The 19,455-nt window shown below is 50.6% G+C and overlaps 1 protein-coding gene across 2 annotated transcripts in view; it reads right to left on the bottom strand.

The window, feature by feature from the left end:
- Positions 1-19,455, bottom strand: part of LOC137385176 (cilia- and flagella-associated protein 45-like) — an 83,213-nt gene that overhangs the window by 11,658 nt on the left and 52,100 nt on the right. Inside the window, exons 2-3 of one of the 2 annotated variants that reach the window (XM_068060162.1) lie at positions 14,888-15,473; positions 3,970-4,194 (exon numbers count right to left, since the gene is read on the bottom strand). In XM_068060162.1, coding sequence (XP_067916263.1) covers positions 3,970-4,194; positions 14,888-14,895 — 233 coding nt within the window. In that variant the 5' untranslated portion in view covers positions 14,896-15,473. The remainder of the gene's footprint in view (positions 1-3,969; positions 4,195-14,887; positions 15,474-19,455) is intronic. The other variant, XM_068060161.1, reaches the window with a different exon arrangement.

Here is a 19,455-nt window from a genome sequence, read left to right as displayed (position 1 = left end):
CACAGCCCCAATGAACCCAAACCCCTTCCCGCTCGCTCCCACTCCCCACTGCCCCAATGGACCCAAACCCCTTCCCGCTCGCTCCCACTGCCCACTGGACCCAAACCCCTCCCTGCTCGCTTCCACGCCCCACAGCCCCAATGGTCCCAAACCCCTTCCCGCTTGCTCCCACTCCCCACAGCCTCACTGGACACAAACGCCTTCTCGCTCGCTCCCACTCCCCACTGCACCCAAACCCATTCCTGCTCGCTCCCACGCCCCACAGCCCCAATGGACCCAAACCCCTTCCCGATTGCTCCCACTCCCCACTTGTCCCAAAACCCTTCCCGCTTGCTCCCACTCCCTACAGTCCCAAAGGTCCCACTCCCCTCAGCCCCACTGGACCCAAACCCCTTCCCACTCGCTCCCACTCCCCACAGTCCCAATGGACCCAAACCCCTTCCCGAGTGCTCCCACTCCCCAACATTCCCACTGGACCCAAACTCCTTCCCGCTCGTTCCCACGCCCCACAGTCCCAATGGACCCAAACCCCTTCCCGCTCGCTCCCACACCCCACAGCCCCCAAACCCCTTCCCGCTCGCTCCCACTCCCCACAGTCCCACTGGACTCAAACCCCTTCCCGCTCGCTCCCACTCCCCACAGCCCCAATGGTCCCAAACCCCTGCCCACTCGCTCCCAATTCCCACAGTCCCACTGGACCCAAACCCCTTCCCGCTCGCTCCCACTCCCCACAGTCCCAATGGACCCAATGTACCCAACCACCTTCTCGCTCGCTCCCACGCCCACTGCAACCAAACCCCTTCCCGCTCGTTCCCACTCCCCACAGTCCCAATAGACCCAAACCCCTTCCCACTCGCTCCCACACCCCACAGCCCTCAAACCCCTTCCCGCTCACTCCCATTCCCCACTGTCCCACTGGACTCAAACCCCTTCCCGCTCGCTCCCACTCCCCACAGCCCCAATGGTCCCAAACCCCTACCCACTCGCTCCCAATTCCCACAGTCCCACTGGACCCAAACCCCTTCCCGCTCGCTCCCACTCCCCACTGGTCCCAAACCCGCTCCCACTCGCTCCTACTCCCCACAGTCCCAATGGTCTGAAACCCCTTCACGCTCACTCCCACTCCCCACAGCCCCACTGCACCCAAACCCCTACCCGCTCGCTCCCACTCCCTACAGCCCCAATGGTCCCAAACCCCTTCCCGCTCGCTCCCATTCCCCACTGTCCCAATGGAACCAAACCCCTTCCCACTCGCTCCCACTCCCCACTGGACCCAAACCCCTTCCTGCTCGCTCCCACTCCCCACAGCCCCAATGAACCCAAACCCCTTCCCGCTCGCTCCCACTCCCCACTGCCCCAATGGACCCAAACCCCTTCCCGCTCGCTCCCACTGCCCACTGGACCCAAACCCCTCCCTGCTCGCTTCCACGCCCCACAGCCCCAATGGTCCCAAACCCCTTCCCGCTTGCTCCCACTCCCCACAGCCTCACTGAATACAAACGCCTTCTCGCTCGCTCCCACTCCCCACTGCACCCAAACCCATTCCTACTCGCTCCCACGCCCCACAGCCCCAATGGACCCAAACCCCTTCCCGATTGCTCCCACTCCCCACTTGTCCCAAAACCCTTCCCGCTTGCTCCCACTCCCCACAGCCCCAATGGACCCAAACCCCTTCCCACTCGCTCCCACTCCCCACAGCCCCAATGGACCCAAACCCCTTCCCACTCGCTCCCACTCCCCACAGCCCCAATGGACCCAAACCCCTTCCCACTCGCTCCCAATCCCCACAGTCCCAATGGACCCAAACCCCTTCCTGCTCACTCCCACTCCCCACTGGACCCAAACCCCTTCCTGCTCGCTCCCACTCCCCACAGCCCCAATGGACGCAAATGCCTTCTCGCTTGCTCCCACTCCCCAAAGCCCCAATGGACCCAAACCCCTTCCCGCTCGCTCCCACTCCTCACAGCCCCAATGGACCCAAACCCCTTCCCGCTCGCTACCACGCCCCACAGCCCCCAAATCCTTTCCCGCTCGCTCCCACTCCCCACAGTCCCAATGGACCCAAACCCCTTCCCGAGTGCTCCCACTCCCCACATTCCCACTGGACCCAAACTCCTTCCCGCTCGTTCCCACTCCCCACAGTCCCAATGGACCCAAACCCCTTCCCGCTCGCTCCCACACCCCACAGCCCCCAAACCCCTTCCCGCTCGCTCCCACTCTCCACAGTCCCACTGGTCTCAAACCCCTTCCTGCTCGCTCCCACTCCCCACAGCCCCAATGGTCCCAAACCCCTGCCCACTCGCTCCCAATTCCCACAGTCCCACTGGACCCAAACCCCTTCCCACTCGCTCCCAATCCCCACTGGACCCAAACCCGCTCCCACTCGCTCCCATTCCCCACAGTCCCAATGGTCTGAAACCCCTTCACACTCGCTCCCACTCCCCACAGCCCCACTGCACCCAAACCCCTACCCGCTCGCTCCCACTCCCTACAGCCCCAATGGTCCCAAACCCCTTCCCGCTCGCTCCCATTCCCCACTGGACCCAAACCCCTTCCTGCTCGCTCCCACTCCCCACAGCCCCAATGAACCCAAACCCCTTTCCGCTCGCTCCCACTCGCCACTGCCCCAATGGTCCCAAACCCCTTCCCGCTCGCTCCCACTATCCACAGCCCCATTGGACCCAAACACCTTCACGCTCGCTCCCACTCCCCACAGCCCCACTGCACCCAAACCCCTACCCGCTCGCTCCCACTCCCTATAGCCCCAATGGTCCCAAACCCCTTCCCGCTCGCTCCCATTCCCCACTGTCTCAATGGAACCAAACCCCTTCCCGCTCGCTCCCACTCCCCACTGGACCCAAACCCCTTCCCGCTCGCTCCCATGCCCCACAGCCCCAATTGTCCCAAACCCCTTCCTTCTCTCTCCCACTCCCCACAGTCCCACTGGACCCAAACCCCTTCCCGCTCGCTCTCACTCCTCAAAGCCCCAATGATCCCAAACCCCTTCCCCACTGGACCCAAACCCCTTCCCGCTCGCTCCCACTCCCCACTGCACCCAAACCCCTTCCCGCTCGCTCCCAATCCCCACAGCCCCACTGCACCCAACCCCCATCCCGCTCGCTCCCACTCCCCACAGCCCCACTGCACCCAAACCCCTTCCCCGTCGCTCCCATTCCCCACAGCCCCACTGCACCCAAACCCCTCCCCGTCGCTCCCACTCCCCACAGCCCCACTGCACCCAAACCCTTCCCCGCTCACTCCCACTCCACACAGCCTCAATGGTCCCAAACCCATTCTTGCTCGCTCCCACTCCCCACAGCCCCAATGGTCCCAAACCCCTTCCCGCTCTCTCCCACTCCCCACAGTCCCACTGGACCCAAACCCCTTCCCGCTCGCTCCCACTCCCCACAGCCCCAATGGTCCCAAACCCTTCCCGCTCGCTCCCTCTCCCCACAGCCTCAATGGTCCCAAACCCCTTCCCACTCGCTCCCACTCCTCACAGCCCCATTGGACCAAACCCCTTCCAGCTCACTCCCACTGCCCACAGCACCCATAGCCCTTCCCGCTCACTCCCACTCCCCACAGCCCCAATGGTCCCAAACTCCTTCCCGCTCGCTCCCACTCTCCACAATCCCAATGGTCCCAAACTCCTTCCCGCTCGCTCGCACACTCCACAATCCCAATGGTCCCAAACCACTTCCCGCTCGCTCCCACTTTCATCAATCCCGATGGTCCCAAAACCCTTCCCATTCACTCCCAATCTACACAGCCTCAATGGTCCCAAACCTCTTCCCGCTCGCTCCCACTTTCCTCAATCCCAATGGTCCCGAACCCCTTCCCATTCACTCCCACTCTCCACAGTCCCAATGGTCCCAAACCCAATTCCGCCCACTCCTACTCTTCACAATCCCAATGGATCCAAACCCCTCCCTATTCACTCCCACTCTACACAATCCTAATGGAGCTGACCTGAGTTCATCCAGTTTCTTGCGTTTGATTTGGTCGAAACGAAGCCGTCTTTTTAAATCTTCCTCCTTTAGTCGCTTTCCTTCCTCAAAGAATGCCGCCTGCTCCTCGATGTGCTTCTGCTCCCTCTCCCTGATCTGCTCGTGAAGGTCCGTTGCATACTTGGTCCTGCCATATCTCTTGTCCTCTTCCTCTTTCTTCTCCTTCTCCATCTGCTCTTTCTGTACCCTGCAAGTTCAGTCCCATCAGTTGCCGGGAGAGCCAACAAAATCCCTCACCTTGATCCCTCCGTCTAAACTGTCATGTACAGGGGAGCTTCCGGCATCTAGTACCTCCCTTTGCCAACACCTCCAGAACCCTTCAACCAGTTGGACACACTGTGAAACCTGCCCCCACCCGCATCCTCACCAAACACCAACACCCTCAGCACCTTTCGTCCAAATCCATACGCAGAGAGGTTAAAGGTCAGTGTCTTGCATACCTCACCATCTCCAAACATCATTGCAGCAGCTTTTTTGGGAGCAGAGAGTGCGAGCGAGTGAGCAACTGGGAAGGTCAGTTCAAAGTAAATTTAATTTCCTTTTGTTTTCGGCGGAGACCAGGGGGCTGCTGGGTAAGTAAAACCCTATATATTTGGGCCGTTTCTGAACCCGAGACACTACACCTGCAGTGTCTCCCACCCGCCCTCCTCCTCTCACCAAAAAAAAGGACTCGGTGGTGTGTAGATAAGGTAAGGCTTTTTCTATTTCTCTTTTTTTTTATCGTGTGATTGGTAAAAACTTTTCGTTCCTTTTTCATTTAACTAAGTTCAAGCTTAAGATTAAAAATGGCAGGAGATCTCAGACCCGTGACATGCTCCTCTTGCTCAATGTGGGAGCTCAGGAACATGGCTGATGTCCCTGACTCCTTCACATGCAGGAAGTGTGTCCAGCTGTAGCTCTTGTTAGACCACATGACGGCTCTGGAGCTGCGGATGGACTCACTTTGGAGTATCCGCGATGCTGAGGAGGTCGTGGATAGCACGTTTAGTGAATTGGTCACATCGCAGATTAGGATTGCTGAGGGAGAAAGGGAATGGGTGACCAAAAGGCAGAGAAAGAGCAGGAAGGCAACGCAGGTGTCCCCTGCGGTCATCTCCCTCCACAACAGGTATACCGTTTTGGATACTGTTGAGGGAGATGGCTCACCAGGGGAAGGCAGCAGTAGCCAGGTTCATGGCACCGTGGCTGGCTCTGCTGTTCAGAAGGGCGGGAAAAAGAGTGGAAGGGCTATAGTCATAGGGGATTCGATTGTAAGGGGAGTAGATAGGCGGTTCTGTGGTCGAAAACAAGACTCCCGAATGGTATGTTGCCTCCCAGGTGCACGGGTCAGGGATGTCTCAGATCGGCTGCAGAACATTCTGAAGGGGGAGGGTGAACAGCCAGTTGTCGTTGTGCACATAGGCACCAATGATATAGGTAAAAAACGGGATGAGGTCCTACAAGCAGAATTTAGGGAGTTAGGAGCCATGTTAAAAAGTAGGACCTCAGAAGTAGTAATCTCAGGATTGTTACCAGTGCCACGTGATAGTCAGAGTAGAAATGAAAGAATAGTCAGGATGAATGCGTGGCTTGAGAGATGGTGCAGGAGGGAGGGGTTCAGATTTTTGGGACATTGGGACCGGTTCTGGGGGAGGTGGGACTATTACAAATTGGACGGTCGACACCTGGGCCGGACTGGAACCAATGTCCTTGGGGGTGCTTTTGCTCACGCTGTTGGGGAGGGTTTAAACTAATGTGGCAGGGGGATGGGAACCAAATGAGGTCAGTAGAGAGTAAGGATGTAGTAACTAAAGCCTGTAAGGAACTAGATAATGAAGTCAGCGTGACTAAGGGAAAGAGTAGGCAGGGAGCAGATGATGAAAGCAAAGGGACTGGTGGTCTGAGGTGTATTTGTTTTAATGCAAGAAGTGTAGTAGGTAAGGCAGATGAATTTAGGGCTTGGATTAGTACCTGGGAGTATGATGTTATTGCTATTACTGAGACTTGGTTAAGGGAAGGGCATGATTGGCAACTAAATATCCCAGGATACCGATGCTTCAGGCAGGATAGAGAGGGAGGTAAAAGGGGTGGAGGAGTTGCATTACTGGTCAAAGAGGATATCACAGCTGTGCTGAAGGAAGGCACTATGGAGGACTCGAGCTGTGAGGCAATATGGACAGAACTCAGAAATAGGAAGGGTGCGGTAACAATGTTGGGGCTGTACTACAGGCCACCCAACAGCGAGCGTGAGATAGAGGTACAAATATGTAAACAGATTATGGAAAGCTGTAGGAGCAACAGGGTGGTGGTGATAGGAGATTTTAATTTTCCCAACATTGACTGGGATTCACTTAATGTTAGAGGTCTAGATGGAGCAGAATTTGGAAGGAGCATCCAGGAGGGTTTTCTAGAGCAGTATGTAAATAGTCCAACTCGGGAAGGGGCCATACTGGACCTGGTGTTGGGAAATGTGCCGGGCCAGGTGGTTGACGTTTCAGTAGGGGACTACTTTGGGAAGTGATCACAATTCCGTAAGTTTTAGAATAATCATGGACAAAGACGAGAGTGGTCCTAAAGGAAGAGTGCTAAATTGGGGGAAGGCCAACTATACCAAAATTCGGCAGGAGCTGGGGAATGTAGATTGGGAGCAGCTGTTTGAAGGTAAATCCACTTTTGATATGTGGGAGGCTTTTAAAGAGAGGTTGATTAGCGTGCAGGAGAGACATGTTCCTGTGAAAATGAGGGATAGAAATGGCAAGATTAGGGAACCATGGATGACAGGTGAAATTGTGAGACTAGCTGAGGAAAAAGGAAGCACACATAAGGCCTAGGCGGCTGAAGAACGACGAAACTTTGAAAGAATATCGGGATTGTAGGCGCAATCTGAAACAAGGAATTAAGAGGGCTAAAAGGGGTCATGAAATATCTTTAGCAAACAGGGTTAAAGAAAATCCCAAAGCCTTTTATTCATATATAAGGAGAAAGAGGGTAACTAGAGAAAGGATTGGCCCATTCAAGGACAAAGGAGGAAAGTTATGCGTGGAGTCAGAGAAAATGGGTGAGATTCTAAACGAGTACTTTGCATCGGTATTCACCGAGGAGAGGGACATGACGGATGTTGAGGTTAGGGACAGATGTTTGATTACTCTAGGTCAAGTCGGCATATGGAGGGAGGAAGTGTTGGGTATTCTAAAAGGCATTAAGGTGGACAAGTCCCCAGGTCCGGATGGGATCTATCCCAGGTTACTGTGGGAAGCGAGAGAGGAAATAGTTGGGGCCTTAACAGATATCTTTGCAGCATCCTTAAACACGGGTGAGGTCCCAGAGGACTGGAGAATTGCTAATGTTGTCCCCTTGCTTAAGAAGGGTAGCAGGGAAAATCCAGGTAATTATAGACCGGTGAGCCTGACGTCAGTGGTAGGGAAGCTGCTGGAGAAGATACTGAGGGATAGGATCTATTCCCATCTGGAAGAAAATGGGCTTATCAGTGATAGGCAACATGGTTTTGTGCAGGGAAGGTCATGTCTTACCAACTTAACATAATTCTTTGAGGAAGTGACAAAGTTCATTGATGAGGGAAGGGCTGTAGATGTCATATACATGGACTTCAGTAAGGCGTTTGATAAGGTTCCCCATGGTAGGCTGATGGAGAAAGTGAAGGCGCATGGGGTCCAAGGTGTACTAGCTAGATGGATAAAGAACTGGCTGGGCAACAGGAGACAGAGAGTAGCAGTGGAAGGGAGTTTCTCAAAATGGAGACGTGTGACCAGTGGTGTTCCACAGGGATCCGTGCTGGGACCACTGTTGTTTGTGATATACATAAATGATTTGGAGGAAAGTATAGGTGGTCTGATTAGCAAGTTTGCAGATGACACTAAGATTGGTGGAGTAGCAGATACTGAAGGGGACTGTGAGAGAATACAGCAGAATATAGATAGATTGGAGAGTTGGGCAGAGAAATGGCAGATGGAGTTCAATCAGGGCAAATGCGAGGTGATGCATTTTGGAAGATCCAATTCAAGAGTGAACTATACAGTAAATGGAAAAGTCCTGAAGAAAATTGATGTACAGAGAGATTTGGGTGTTCAGGTCCATTGTTCCCTGAAGGTGGCAACGCAGGTCAATAGAGTGGTCAAGAAGGCATACGGCATGCTTTCCTTCATCGGACGGGGTATTGAGTACAAGAGTTGGCAGGTCATGTTACAGTTGTATAGGACTTTGGTTCGGCCACATTTGGAATACTGCGTGCAGTTCTGGTCGCCACATTACCAAAAGGATGTGGATGCTTTGGAGAGGGTGCAGAGGAGGTTCACCAGGATCTTGCCTGGTATGGAGGGCGCTAGCTACGAAGAGAGGTTGAGTAGATTAGGATTATTTTCATTAGAAAGACGGAGGTTGAGGGGGGACCTGATTGAGGTGTACAAAATCATGAGAGGTATAGACAGGGTGGATAGCAAGAAGCTTTTTTCCCAGAGTGGGGGATTCAATTACAAGGGGACACAAGTTCAAAGTGAAAGGGGAAAAGTTTAGGGGGGATATGTGTGGAAAGTTCTTTATGCAGAGGGTGGTGGGTGCATGGAACGCATTACCAGCGGAGGTGGTAGACGCGGGCACGATAGCATCTTTTAAGATGTATCGAGACAGATACATGAATGGGCAGGAAGTAAAGAGATACTGACCCTTAGAAAATAGGCGACAGGTTTAGATAGAGGATTTGGATCGGTGTAGGCTTGGAGGGCCGAAGTGCCTGTTCCTGTGCTGTAATTTTCTTTGTTCTTTTTTCCCGATTGGTCCGTACCCCCAAGCTGTTAAAGTCAGCGTCTCACACACTGTGACCCCCGGCAGCCCCCAGACTGTCATTGAGGGCTGAAGGTGGGGAATGTTTTTGAAACGATGTTCCAGAAAACTAACAGCCACTGGGACAAGCATGGACTAAAAATAAAAAGGCAGCACGGATTGGTTAAGAGTAAACTTGACTAAGTTTTGATGAAGTCACAGAGAGGGTCGATGAGGGTAATGTGGTTGACATGGTGTACATGGACATCCAAAAGGCACTGGATGGAGTACCACCTAACAGGCCTGTTAGTGAAATTGAAGCCCATGGAATAAAAGGGACATTGGCAGCACGGATACGAAGTTGGCTGAGTGACAGGAAACGGAGAGTGGTGGTGTATGGTTGATTATTGAACTGGAGGATGGTAGACAGTGCCGTTCTCCAGGGACCGGGACCATTGCTGTTTTTGATACACATTAATGACTTGGACTTGGGGGTAACAGGACACAATTTTGACATTTGCAGATGGCATGAAACTTGGAAGTGTAACAAACAGTGAGGAGGATAGTGATAGACTTCAATAGGATATCAACAGGCTGATGGAATGGGCAGACAAGTGGCAGATCAAATTCAACTCAGGAAAGTGTGAAGTGATTCATTTTAGTAGGAGGAACAAGGAGGCAATATTAAATTAACGGTTACTGTCATGCAGGCCCCCACCTGCCAAGAATGAGGCACATTAATTTCACCACATGGACACTAAATTGTCGTTGAGAAGAGAAGGCCTGTTACAAGGAATTGCCAGGCCCCTGGTCAGAAAGACCATTTTTGAATATTAACAGACAGGCTTGTAGCCAAAGGAGCCACTCCCTGCTCCAATTCAATCCACAAACAGACGTGGTCAGACCAGTTTAGTCACATGACTAACTGGCTGTTGTAGTTTTTGAACTGAGAGCTTTAAATTGGAGAGACAGTGTTTGAGCTGGCAGAAAGCTCTTTGCTCCTGGACTGAAAAAGACCTCCTCTCCTCCTGTCTACTCCCATCTCTTTCTCACAGAACTCCAGAACCCATTGAAGACACATGAACCCAAAGGGAGAGAAAAGTCTCCGACAGTGAGAAGGGTTTAAGAAGAATACTAGGCCCCAATGAAAAGCAAGACTATATATTCAATCAAGGACTCCACAGCGAGCTTGAAGCACAGTAACAAAAAAAACCCTCCTCAGAGATTGCCTCAAACCTTTCCACTATATTTTTTCTTCTGCCCCTATCTGCATCCGTGTATCATGTATGCATGCTAACATGGGTGCATCATGTACCTGCAGGCGTTAACCGAATTAGAGTTTAAGTTTAATAAATTTCACTTTTCTTCTTTAAACCTAAGAAAGCCTGTTTGTGCTCATTTCTTTGCCTCATAATTGGAAAGCGGTGAACAAGGATTCATCAAGGGGGAGCTCAAAACGCAGTGTGTTTAAAATCAAAACCCTGTTACAGTAAGACCAGGTGAAGGCTGAAAGGGATCCCTAGACCCCTTTCTCACCTGGTTGTAACAACTGCAATTATAAAGGGGGTGCAGGAGCAGTGGGACCTGGGTCACAAATATGGTCACAAATCTTTGCAGGTGGCAGGACAGGTTGAGAAAGTGGTCAATGAAGTATATGGAATCCTGGGCTTTATAAATAGCGGGCAGAGAGAACAAAAACAAGGATGTCATGATAAACCTGTACAAAACACTGGTTCAGTCTCAACTGTAGTATTGTGTCCAGTTCCAGGCACTGCAATGGTTCTCAAACCGATGTCTGCAAAGGCTTTCCGGGGAACTGTGAAATTATCTCTTCAGCGGCTGAGAGAGGGAGAGAGAGAGAGAGGGAGAGAGAGAGAGAGAAGGGGAAAAAGGAAAGTAAAGAAGAAAAAGGTTAGATGCTTACTAACGACAGTTAGTGTGAGTCTCGCACGAGTAGAGTAACTGACAAGATGCCCACTCCCCGAGGACTCCTAAATACTCAGCCTTCTTTGCAGTGACAGGAGCCGCAGTGGTTATAGTCATGAGCAATGAGTTTCACATTTACTGTCGGCGGGAAGGAAGAGGAGGCTGGCTGCGGCCGTGATGATCAGAGTGCATTCAATATGGATTTGTGCAGTGCAACAAGTGCCACGATAACCCATTTATTGCCCATCCCTAATTGCCCTTGAGAAGGTGATGGTGAGCTGCCTTCTTGAACCGCTGCAGTCCATGTGGGGTAGGTACACCCACAGTGCTGTTAGGAAGGGAGTTCCAGGATTTTGACCCAGCGACAGTGAAGGAACGGCGATATAGTTCCAAGTCCGGATGGTGTGTGACTTGGAGGGGAACTTGCAGGTGGCGGTGTTCCCATGCCTCTGCTGCCCTTTTGTCCTTCTAGTTGGTAGAGGTCGCAGGTTTGGAAGATGCTGTCTAAGGATGAGTTGCTGCAGTGGATCTTGTAGATGGCACACACTGCTGCCACTGTGCGTCGGTGGTGGAGGGAGTGAATATTGAAGGTGGTGGATGGGGTTCCGATCAAGCAGAATAGGATTGGAGGGAAGGAAACTCGTCTGCCTGTGGGTCTTTTTTTTTTTAAGAAGAAACTAAAATAGAAAGCTGCTCAGCCTCTCAAAGATGCAAAACCAGTGCGGAGGCCATTGATACTGTTCTGACGAGCAGCTGTTGGTATCAGATGCAATCTGTGAATTGACATGGTGCGTCCGTCATCGACAGTAAGTCTTTGACCACATTAAAAGCAGTTCAGTTGGCGGGCCCGAAAATGTTAGTGCAGTAGCACTTATCTTTTATCCCTGATTTGTCAGCACTGTTCCATCATTGCCGACATCAGGGAAACTATCCCTCAAATTGCCAGTCCAGATAATTCCCTGTTGTCCTGAAACCATTTAGGAAGGACAGGAAGCTAGGAAAAGGTGGAGGGGTTGCTCTGTTAATTAATGATGGTATTAGCACAATAAAGAGGGATGACCGAAGTTCAGGAGACCAGGATGTAGAAGCAATTTGGATAGAGATGAGAAATCATAAAGGCAAGAAGTCACTTGTGGGAGTGGTATACAGGCCACCTAACACTAACCACACTGTAGGACGGGGTATAAAGGAGGAACCAATGGGAGCTTGTCAGAAAGATACAGAGATAATTATGGGGGATTTTAACGTACATATAGACTGGGAAAAAAATCAGATCGGCAGAAGTCGCCTAGATGAAGAGTACATAGAATGTTTTCAGGATAATTTCTTGGAACAATACATTCTGGAGGCAACCAGAGAGCAGGCTATACTAGACCTGGTATTGTGCAACGAGATAGGATTAATTAATGACCTCATAGTTAAGGCGCCCCTAGGCCGCAGCGATCATAATATGATTGCATTCTACATTCAGTTTGAGGAAGAGAAGAGTGGGTCTAAGACTAGTATTTTAAACTTAAATAAGGGCAATTATGAGGGCAGGAAAGCAGAGTGAGCTAAAGTTAACTGGCAAATCAGGTTAAGGGATAGATCGATAGAGATGCAGTGGCTGACATTTAAGGGGATATTTCAGAATACACAGAATAGATATATTTCAATGAAAAAGAAAAATTTTAAGGGGGGACCCACCATCCGTGGTTAACTAGAACAGTTAAAGATAGTATCAAACTTCATGAGAAAGCCTATAATTGTGCAAAGATGGGAGACAGGTCAGAAGATTGGACAGAATATAAAAAACAGCAAAGAAGGACTAAAAAATTGATAAGAAAGGTAAAATTACAGTACGAGAGAAAGCGAGCTGGAAATAGAGAGACAGATAGTAACAGTTTCTGTAGATATTTTAAAAAGAAAAGAGTTAACAAAGTGCACGTTGGTCCGACAGAGAGCGAGTCTGGGGAATTAATAATGGAGGTGGCAAATAAATTGAACAGGTATTTTTCATCTGTCTTCACTATTGAGGATACAAGTAACATCCCAGAATTAGCTGTAAGTCAGGAAATGGAAGTGAGGGAGGAACTCACAAAAATTACAATGACCAGGGAAGTGGTACTGAACTAATTGTCGGAGCTGCGGGCTGACAAGTCCCCAGGTCCTGATGGACTTCACCTTCGGGTGTTAAAAGAAGCGGCTAGTGAGATAGTTGATGCGTTAGTTTTAATTTTCAACATTCCCTAGATTCGGGGAAGGTTCCTTTAGATTGGAAAATAGCAAATATAACTCCTTTATTCAAAAAGGGAGGGAGAAAGAAAGCAGGAAACTACAGGCCAGTTAGCTTAACATCTGTCTTAGGGAAAATGTTAAAAGCTATTATTAAAGATGTGATAGCAGGGCATTTAGAAAAATTCAAGGTAATTAGGCAGAGTCAACATGGTTTTGTGAAATGGAAATCATGTTTAACCAATTCATTGGAGTTCTTTGAGTGAGTTACATGTGCTGTGGATAAAGGGGAACCGGTGGATATATTGTACTTAGATTTCCAGAAGGCATTTGATAAGGTGCCATATCAAAAGGTTATTGCAGGAAATAAAATCTCATGGTGTAGAGGGTAACATATTGGCATGGATAGAAGATTGGTTAACTACAAGGAAATAGAGAGTAGGCATAAATGGGTCATTTTCTGCTTGGCAAGTTGTAACGAGTGGTGTGCCACAGGGATCTGTGATGGGGCCTCAACTTTTTACAATTTATATAAATGACTGAGATGAAGGGACCAAAGGTTTGGTTGCTAAATTTGCTGATGAGGCAAAGATAGATAGGAAAGTAACTTGTGAAGAGGACATAAGGAGGCTACAAAGGGATATAGATAGGTTAGGTGAGTGGGCAAAGACCTGGAAAATGGAGTATAATGTGGGAAAGTGGGAAATTGTCCACTTTGGCAAGAAGAAGAAAAAGCATATTGCCTAAATGGCGAGAGATTGCAGAGCTCTGAGATGCAGAGGGATCTGCGTATCCTAGTGCATGAATCGCAAAAGGTTAGTATGCAGGTACAGAACGTAATTAGGAAAGCAAATAGAATGTTATCATTTATCACGAGGGGAATTGAATACCAAAGTAGGGAGGTTATGCTTCAGCTCAGGGGCCGCACAGTGGTGCAGTGGTTAGCACTGCAGCCTCACAGCTCCAGCAACCTGGGTTCAATTCTGGGTTCTGCCTGTGTGGAGTTTGCAAGTTCTCCCTGTGTCTGTGTGGGTATTCTCCGGCTGCTCCGGTTTCCTCCCAAAAGCCAAAAGACTTGCAGGTTGATAGGTAAATTGGCCATTATAAATTGCCCCCAGTATAGGTAGGTGTTAGGGAAATATAGGGACAGGTGGGGATGTGGTAGGAATATGGGATTAGTGTAGGATTAGTATAAATGGGTGGTTGATGGTCGGCACAGACTCGGTGGGCTGAAGGGCCTGTTTCAGTGCTGTATCTCTAAACTAAACTAAGCTATACAGGGCATTGGTGAGACCACACCTGGAGTACTGTGGACAGTACTGGTCTCCTTATTTAAGGAAGTATGTAAATGCATTGGAAGCAGCACAGAGAAGGTTGACTAGACTAATACCTGGAATGGGTGGGTTGTCTTCTGAGGAAAGATTGGACAGACTAGGCTTGTATCTCCTGGAATTTCGAAGAGGCGACTTGATTGAAACATATAAGATCGTGAGGGGTCTTGACAGGGTGGATGTGGAATGGATGGTTCCCCTTGTGGGAGAATCTTGAACTAGGGGTCACATTTAAAAATAAGGGGTTGCCCATTTAAGACAGAGATAAGGAGAATTTTTTTCTCTCAGAGGGCCGTGAGTCTTTGGCATTCTCTTCCTCAAAAGGCAGTGGAAGCAGAGTCTTTGAATATTTTTAAGGCAGAGGTAGATAGATTCTTCGTAAGGAAGGGGGTGAAAGGTTATCGGGGGGTAGGTGGAAATGTGGAGTAATCAGTTCAGCCATGAACTTATTGAATGGTGGAGCAGGCTCGAGGGGTCGAGTGGTCTACTCCTGCTCCCAGTTCCGATGTTCGTATGTTCATTATTGAGGCATGCTCTCCATGTAGCATTTTCAGGATGGGCTGAATGGCCTCCTTCTGTGCTGTAACCATTCTATGATTTTCACCTCATGAGTATTCCACAGGGTTATAATTTAGACGTAGGGTTCGTGATTACCAGTCCATTTCAGAAGAAGGCCGTTTAACCAAAATAAACGATGTCCGGAGGCCGAAGGGTGGCAGATCGAAGGCGAGAGGCAAAAGTACCAGAGGCAACAGGGGAGGTTAGGATTTGGAAGTGACTCAGCGAGGAGGATGGAAAGAGATCGAAGCAGAGACTTTGAATATTTAAAATGAAATGGGCTGAAGACTTGGAGAAAACATTGGAGGGAACAAGGGGCAGGAGAGGGGTGGGGGGGGGCAGAGAGCACTGAAATGATTTCTGAAAGAGCTGGCGGAAACTCAATGGGCTGAAAGGCCTCACTCCACGTTTAACGATTCTGCGACAGTGTCTGACGCACAGAGATACCTGGGGCCCCACCCTGCCACGTCACCGAGATGGAGAGATCAGTGAGAACTCTCTCGACGTCCTGCCGTTCTTTCGTGGCCTGCACCCACAGAAAATGCTGCTTCTGCCGGATTTGATCTGCTTGGGATTTCTTCAGAATCTCAGCCACCTCAGCTTTCTTACGCTCGTCCCGCAGTTCCTTCCGACGCCATTCACGCTCGGCGGTTTCCTGGCTCCTTTTTGCCCTGAGCGCATCCTAAAATAGAGAGAAAAGGGGAAAACAAGAGAGGAACCATTGTCTCAGTGTGATATCTGTACACTGACTGGTGTCTCTCAGTCCCTCTCTCTCTCAGGGTGAAATCTGTACACTGACTGGTGTCTCTCAGTCCCTCTCTCTCAGGGTTATATTTGTACACTGACTAGTGTCCCTCAGTCCCTCGCTCTCAGGGTGATATCTGTACACTGATTTGTGTCTCTCAGTCCCTCTCTCTCAGGAGGATATCTGTACACTGACTAGTGTCCCTCAGTCCCGCTCTCTCAGTGTGATCTCTGTACACTGACTGGTGTCTCTCAGTCCCTCTCTCTCAGGGTGATCTCTGTACACTGACTGGTGTCCCTCAGTCCCTCCCTCTCAGGGTGATATCTGTACACTGACCAGTGTCCCTCAGTCCCTCTCTCTCAGGGTGATATCTGCACACTGACTGGTGTCTCTCAGTCCCTCTCTGTCTCAGTGTGATCTCTGTACACTGACTGGTGTCCCTCAGTCCCTCTCTCTCAGGGTGATATCTGTACACTGACTGGTGTCTCTCAGTCCCTCTCTCACAGGGCGATATCTGTACACTGACTGGTGTCTCTCAGTCTCTCTCTCACAGGGTGATATCTGTACACTGACTGGTGTCTCTCAGTCTCTCTCTCAGGGTGATATCTGTAAACTGACTGGTGTCTCTCATTCCCCACTCTCTCAGGGTGATATCTGTACACTGACTGGTGTCCCTCAGTCTCTCTCTCTCTCAGGGTGATATCTGTACACTGACTGGTGTCCCTCAGTCTCTCTCTCTCTCAGGGTGATATCTGTACACTGACTGGTGTCTCTCAGTCCCTCTCTCTCAGGAGGATATTTGTACACTGACTGGTGTCTCTCAGTCCCTCTCTCTCAGGGTGATATCTGTACACTGACTGGTGCATCTCAGTCCCTCTCTCACAGGGTGATATCTCTCCACTGACGGGTGTCTCTCAGTCCCTCTCTCGCAGGGTGATATCTCTCCACTGACGGGTGTCCCTCAGTCCCTCTCTCTCAGGGTGATATCTCTCCACTGACGGGTGTCCCTCAGTCCCTCTCTCTCAGGGTGATATCTGTACACTGACTGGTGCATCTCAGTCCCTCTCTCACAGGGTGATATCTCTCCACTGACGGGTGTCCCTCAGTCCCTCTCTCTCAGGGTGATATCTGTACACTGACTGGTGTTGATCGGTCCCTCTCTCGCAGGGTGATATCTCTCCACTGACGGGTGTCCCTCAGTCCCTCTCTCTCAGGGTGATATCTCTCCACTGACGGGTGTCCCTCAGTCCCTCTCTCTCAGGGTGATATCTGTACACTGACTGCTGCATCTCAGTCCCTCTCTCACAGGGTGATATCTCTCCACTGACGGGTGTCTCTCAGTCCCTCTCTCGCAGGGTGATATCTCTCCACTGACGGGTGTGTCTCAGTCCCTCTATCTCGGGGAGATATCAGTACACTGACTGGTGTCTCTCAATCCCTCTCTCCCAGGGCGATATGTAAACACTGACTGGTGTCTCTCAGTCCCTCTCTCTGTCACAGGGTGATCTCTGTCCATTGACTGATGTCTCTCAGTCCCCCTCTCTCAGGGTGATCTCTGCACACTGACTGGTGTCTCTCAGGGTGATATCTGTACACTGACTGGTGTCTCACAGTCCCTGTCTCTCAGGGTGATATCTCTGTACTGACTGGTGTCTCTCAGTCCCCTCTCTCTCCGGGAGATATCTGAACACTGACTGGTGTCACCCAGTCCCTCTCTCTCGGGGTGATATCTGTGCACTGAGTGATGTCTGAGTCCCTCTCTCGCAGGGTGATATCTGTACACCGACTGGTGCCTCTCAGTCCCTCTCTCTCTCTCAGGATGATCTCTGTACATGGACTGCCGTCGCTCAGTCCCTCTCTCTGTCGGTGATATCTGTACACTGACTGGTGTCTCTCAAAAAATCTCTCTCAGGGCGATATCTGTACACTGACTGTGTGTCTCTCAGTCCCTCTCCCTCTCAGGGTCATATCTGTATACTGACTGGTGTCTCTCAGTCTCTCTATCTCAGGGAGATATCTGGACAGTGACTGGTGTCTCTCAATCCCTCTCTCCCAGGGCGATATCTGTACACTGACTGGTGTCTCTCAGGGTGATATCTGCACACTGACTGGGGTCTCTCAGTCCCCTCTCTCTCCGGGAGATATCTGAACACTGACTGGTGTCTCTCAGTCCTTCTCTCTCAGGGTGATCTCTGTACACTGACTGGCGTCTCTCAGGGTGATATCTGTACACTGACTGGTGTCTCTCAATCCCTCTCTCTCTGTGGGTGATATCTGTACAATGACTGGTGTCTCTCAGTCCCTCTATCTCAGGGAGATATCTGGAAACTGACTGGTGGATCTCACTCCCTCTCTCAGGGAGATGATTTTTTAGATTAGAGATACAGCACTGAAACAGGCCCTTCGGCCCACCGAGTCTATGCCGAACATCAACCACCCATTTATACTAATCCTACACTAATCCCATATTCCTACCAAACATCCCCACCTGTTCCTATATTTCCCTACCACCTACCTATACTAGTGCCAATTTATAATGGCCAATTTACCTATCAACCTGCAAGTCTTTTGGCTTGTGGGAGCAAACCGGAGCACCCGGAGAAAACCCACGCAAACACAGGGAGAACTTGCAAACTCCACACAGGCAGTACCAGGAATCGAACCCGGGTCCCTGGAACTGTGAGGCTGCAGTGCTAACCACTGCACCGCCCTAGATATCTGTACACTGACTGGTGTCTCTCAGTCCCTCTATCGAAGGGAGATACCTGGGCACTGACTGGTGTCTCTCAGTCCCTCTCTCTCAGGGTGATATCTGTACAATGACTGGTGTCTCTCAATCCCTCTCTCTCTGTGGGTGATACCTGTACAATGACTGGTGTCTCTGAGTCCCTCTATCTCAGGGTGATATCTGGACACTGACTGGTGTCTCTCATTCCCTCTATCTCAGGGAGATATCTGGACACTGACTGGTGTCTCTCAGGGTGATATCTGTACACTGACTGGTGGATCTCACTCCCTCTCTCTCAGGGTGATCTCTGTTCACTGACTGGTGTCTCTCAGTCCCTCTCTCTCAAGGTGATCTCTGTTCACTGACTGGTGTCTCTCAGTCCCTCTCTATCAGGGTGATATCTGTACACTGACTGGTGACTCTCAGTCCCTCTCTCTCGGGGAGATATCTGGACACTGACTGGTGTCTCCCAGAACCCTCTCTCTCGGGGTGAAATCTGGACACTGACTGGTGTCTCCCAGTCCCTCTCTCTCAGGGAGATATCTGGACACTGACTGGTGTCTCTCAGTCCCTCTCTCTCAGGGAGATATCTGGACACTGACTGGTGTCTCTCAGTCCCTCTATCTCAGGGAGATATCTGGACACTGACTGGTGTCTCTCAGTCCCTCTATCTCAGGGAGATATCTGGACACTGACTGGTGTCTCTCAGTCCCTCTATCTCAGGGAGATATCTGGACACTGACTGGTGTCTCTCAGTCCCTCTATCTCAGGGAGATATCTGGACACTGACTGGTGTCTCTCAGTCCCTCTATCTCAGGGAGATATCTGGACACTGACTGGTGTCTCTCAGTCCCTCTATCTCAGGGAGATATCTGGACACTGACTGGTGTCTCTCAGTCCCTCTATCTCAGGGAGATATCTGGACACTGACTGGTGTCTCTCAGTCCCTCTATCTCAGGGAGATATCTGGACACTGACTGGTGTCTCTTAATCCCTCTCTCCCAGGGCGATATCTGTACACCGACTGGTGTCTCTCAGTCCCTCTCTCTCAGGAGGATATCTGTACACTGACTAGTGTCCCTCAGTCCCTCTCTCTCAGGAGGATATCTGTACACTGACTGGTGTCCCTCAGTCGCTCTCTCTCTCAGGGTGATCTCTGTACACTGCCTAGTGTCCCTCAGACACTCTCTC

This window comes from Heterodontus francisci, chromosome 28 (genome assembly GCF_036365525.1).
Source record: "Heterodontus francisci isolate sHetFra1 chromosome 28, sHetFra1.hap1, whole genome shotgun sequence".
Taxonomy (NCBI): domain Eukaryota; kingdom Metazoa; phylum Chordata; class Chondrichthyes; order Heterodontiformes; family Heterodontidae; genus Heterodontus; species Heterodontus francisci.
Note: the sequence above shows the minus strand (reverse complement) of the source record. Positions and strands in the feature narration are given on the sequence as shown.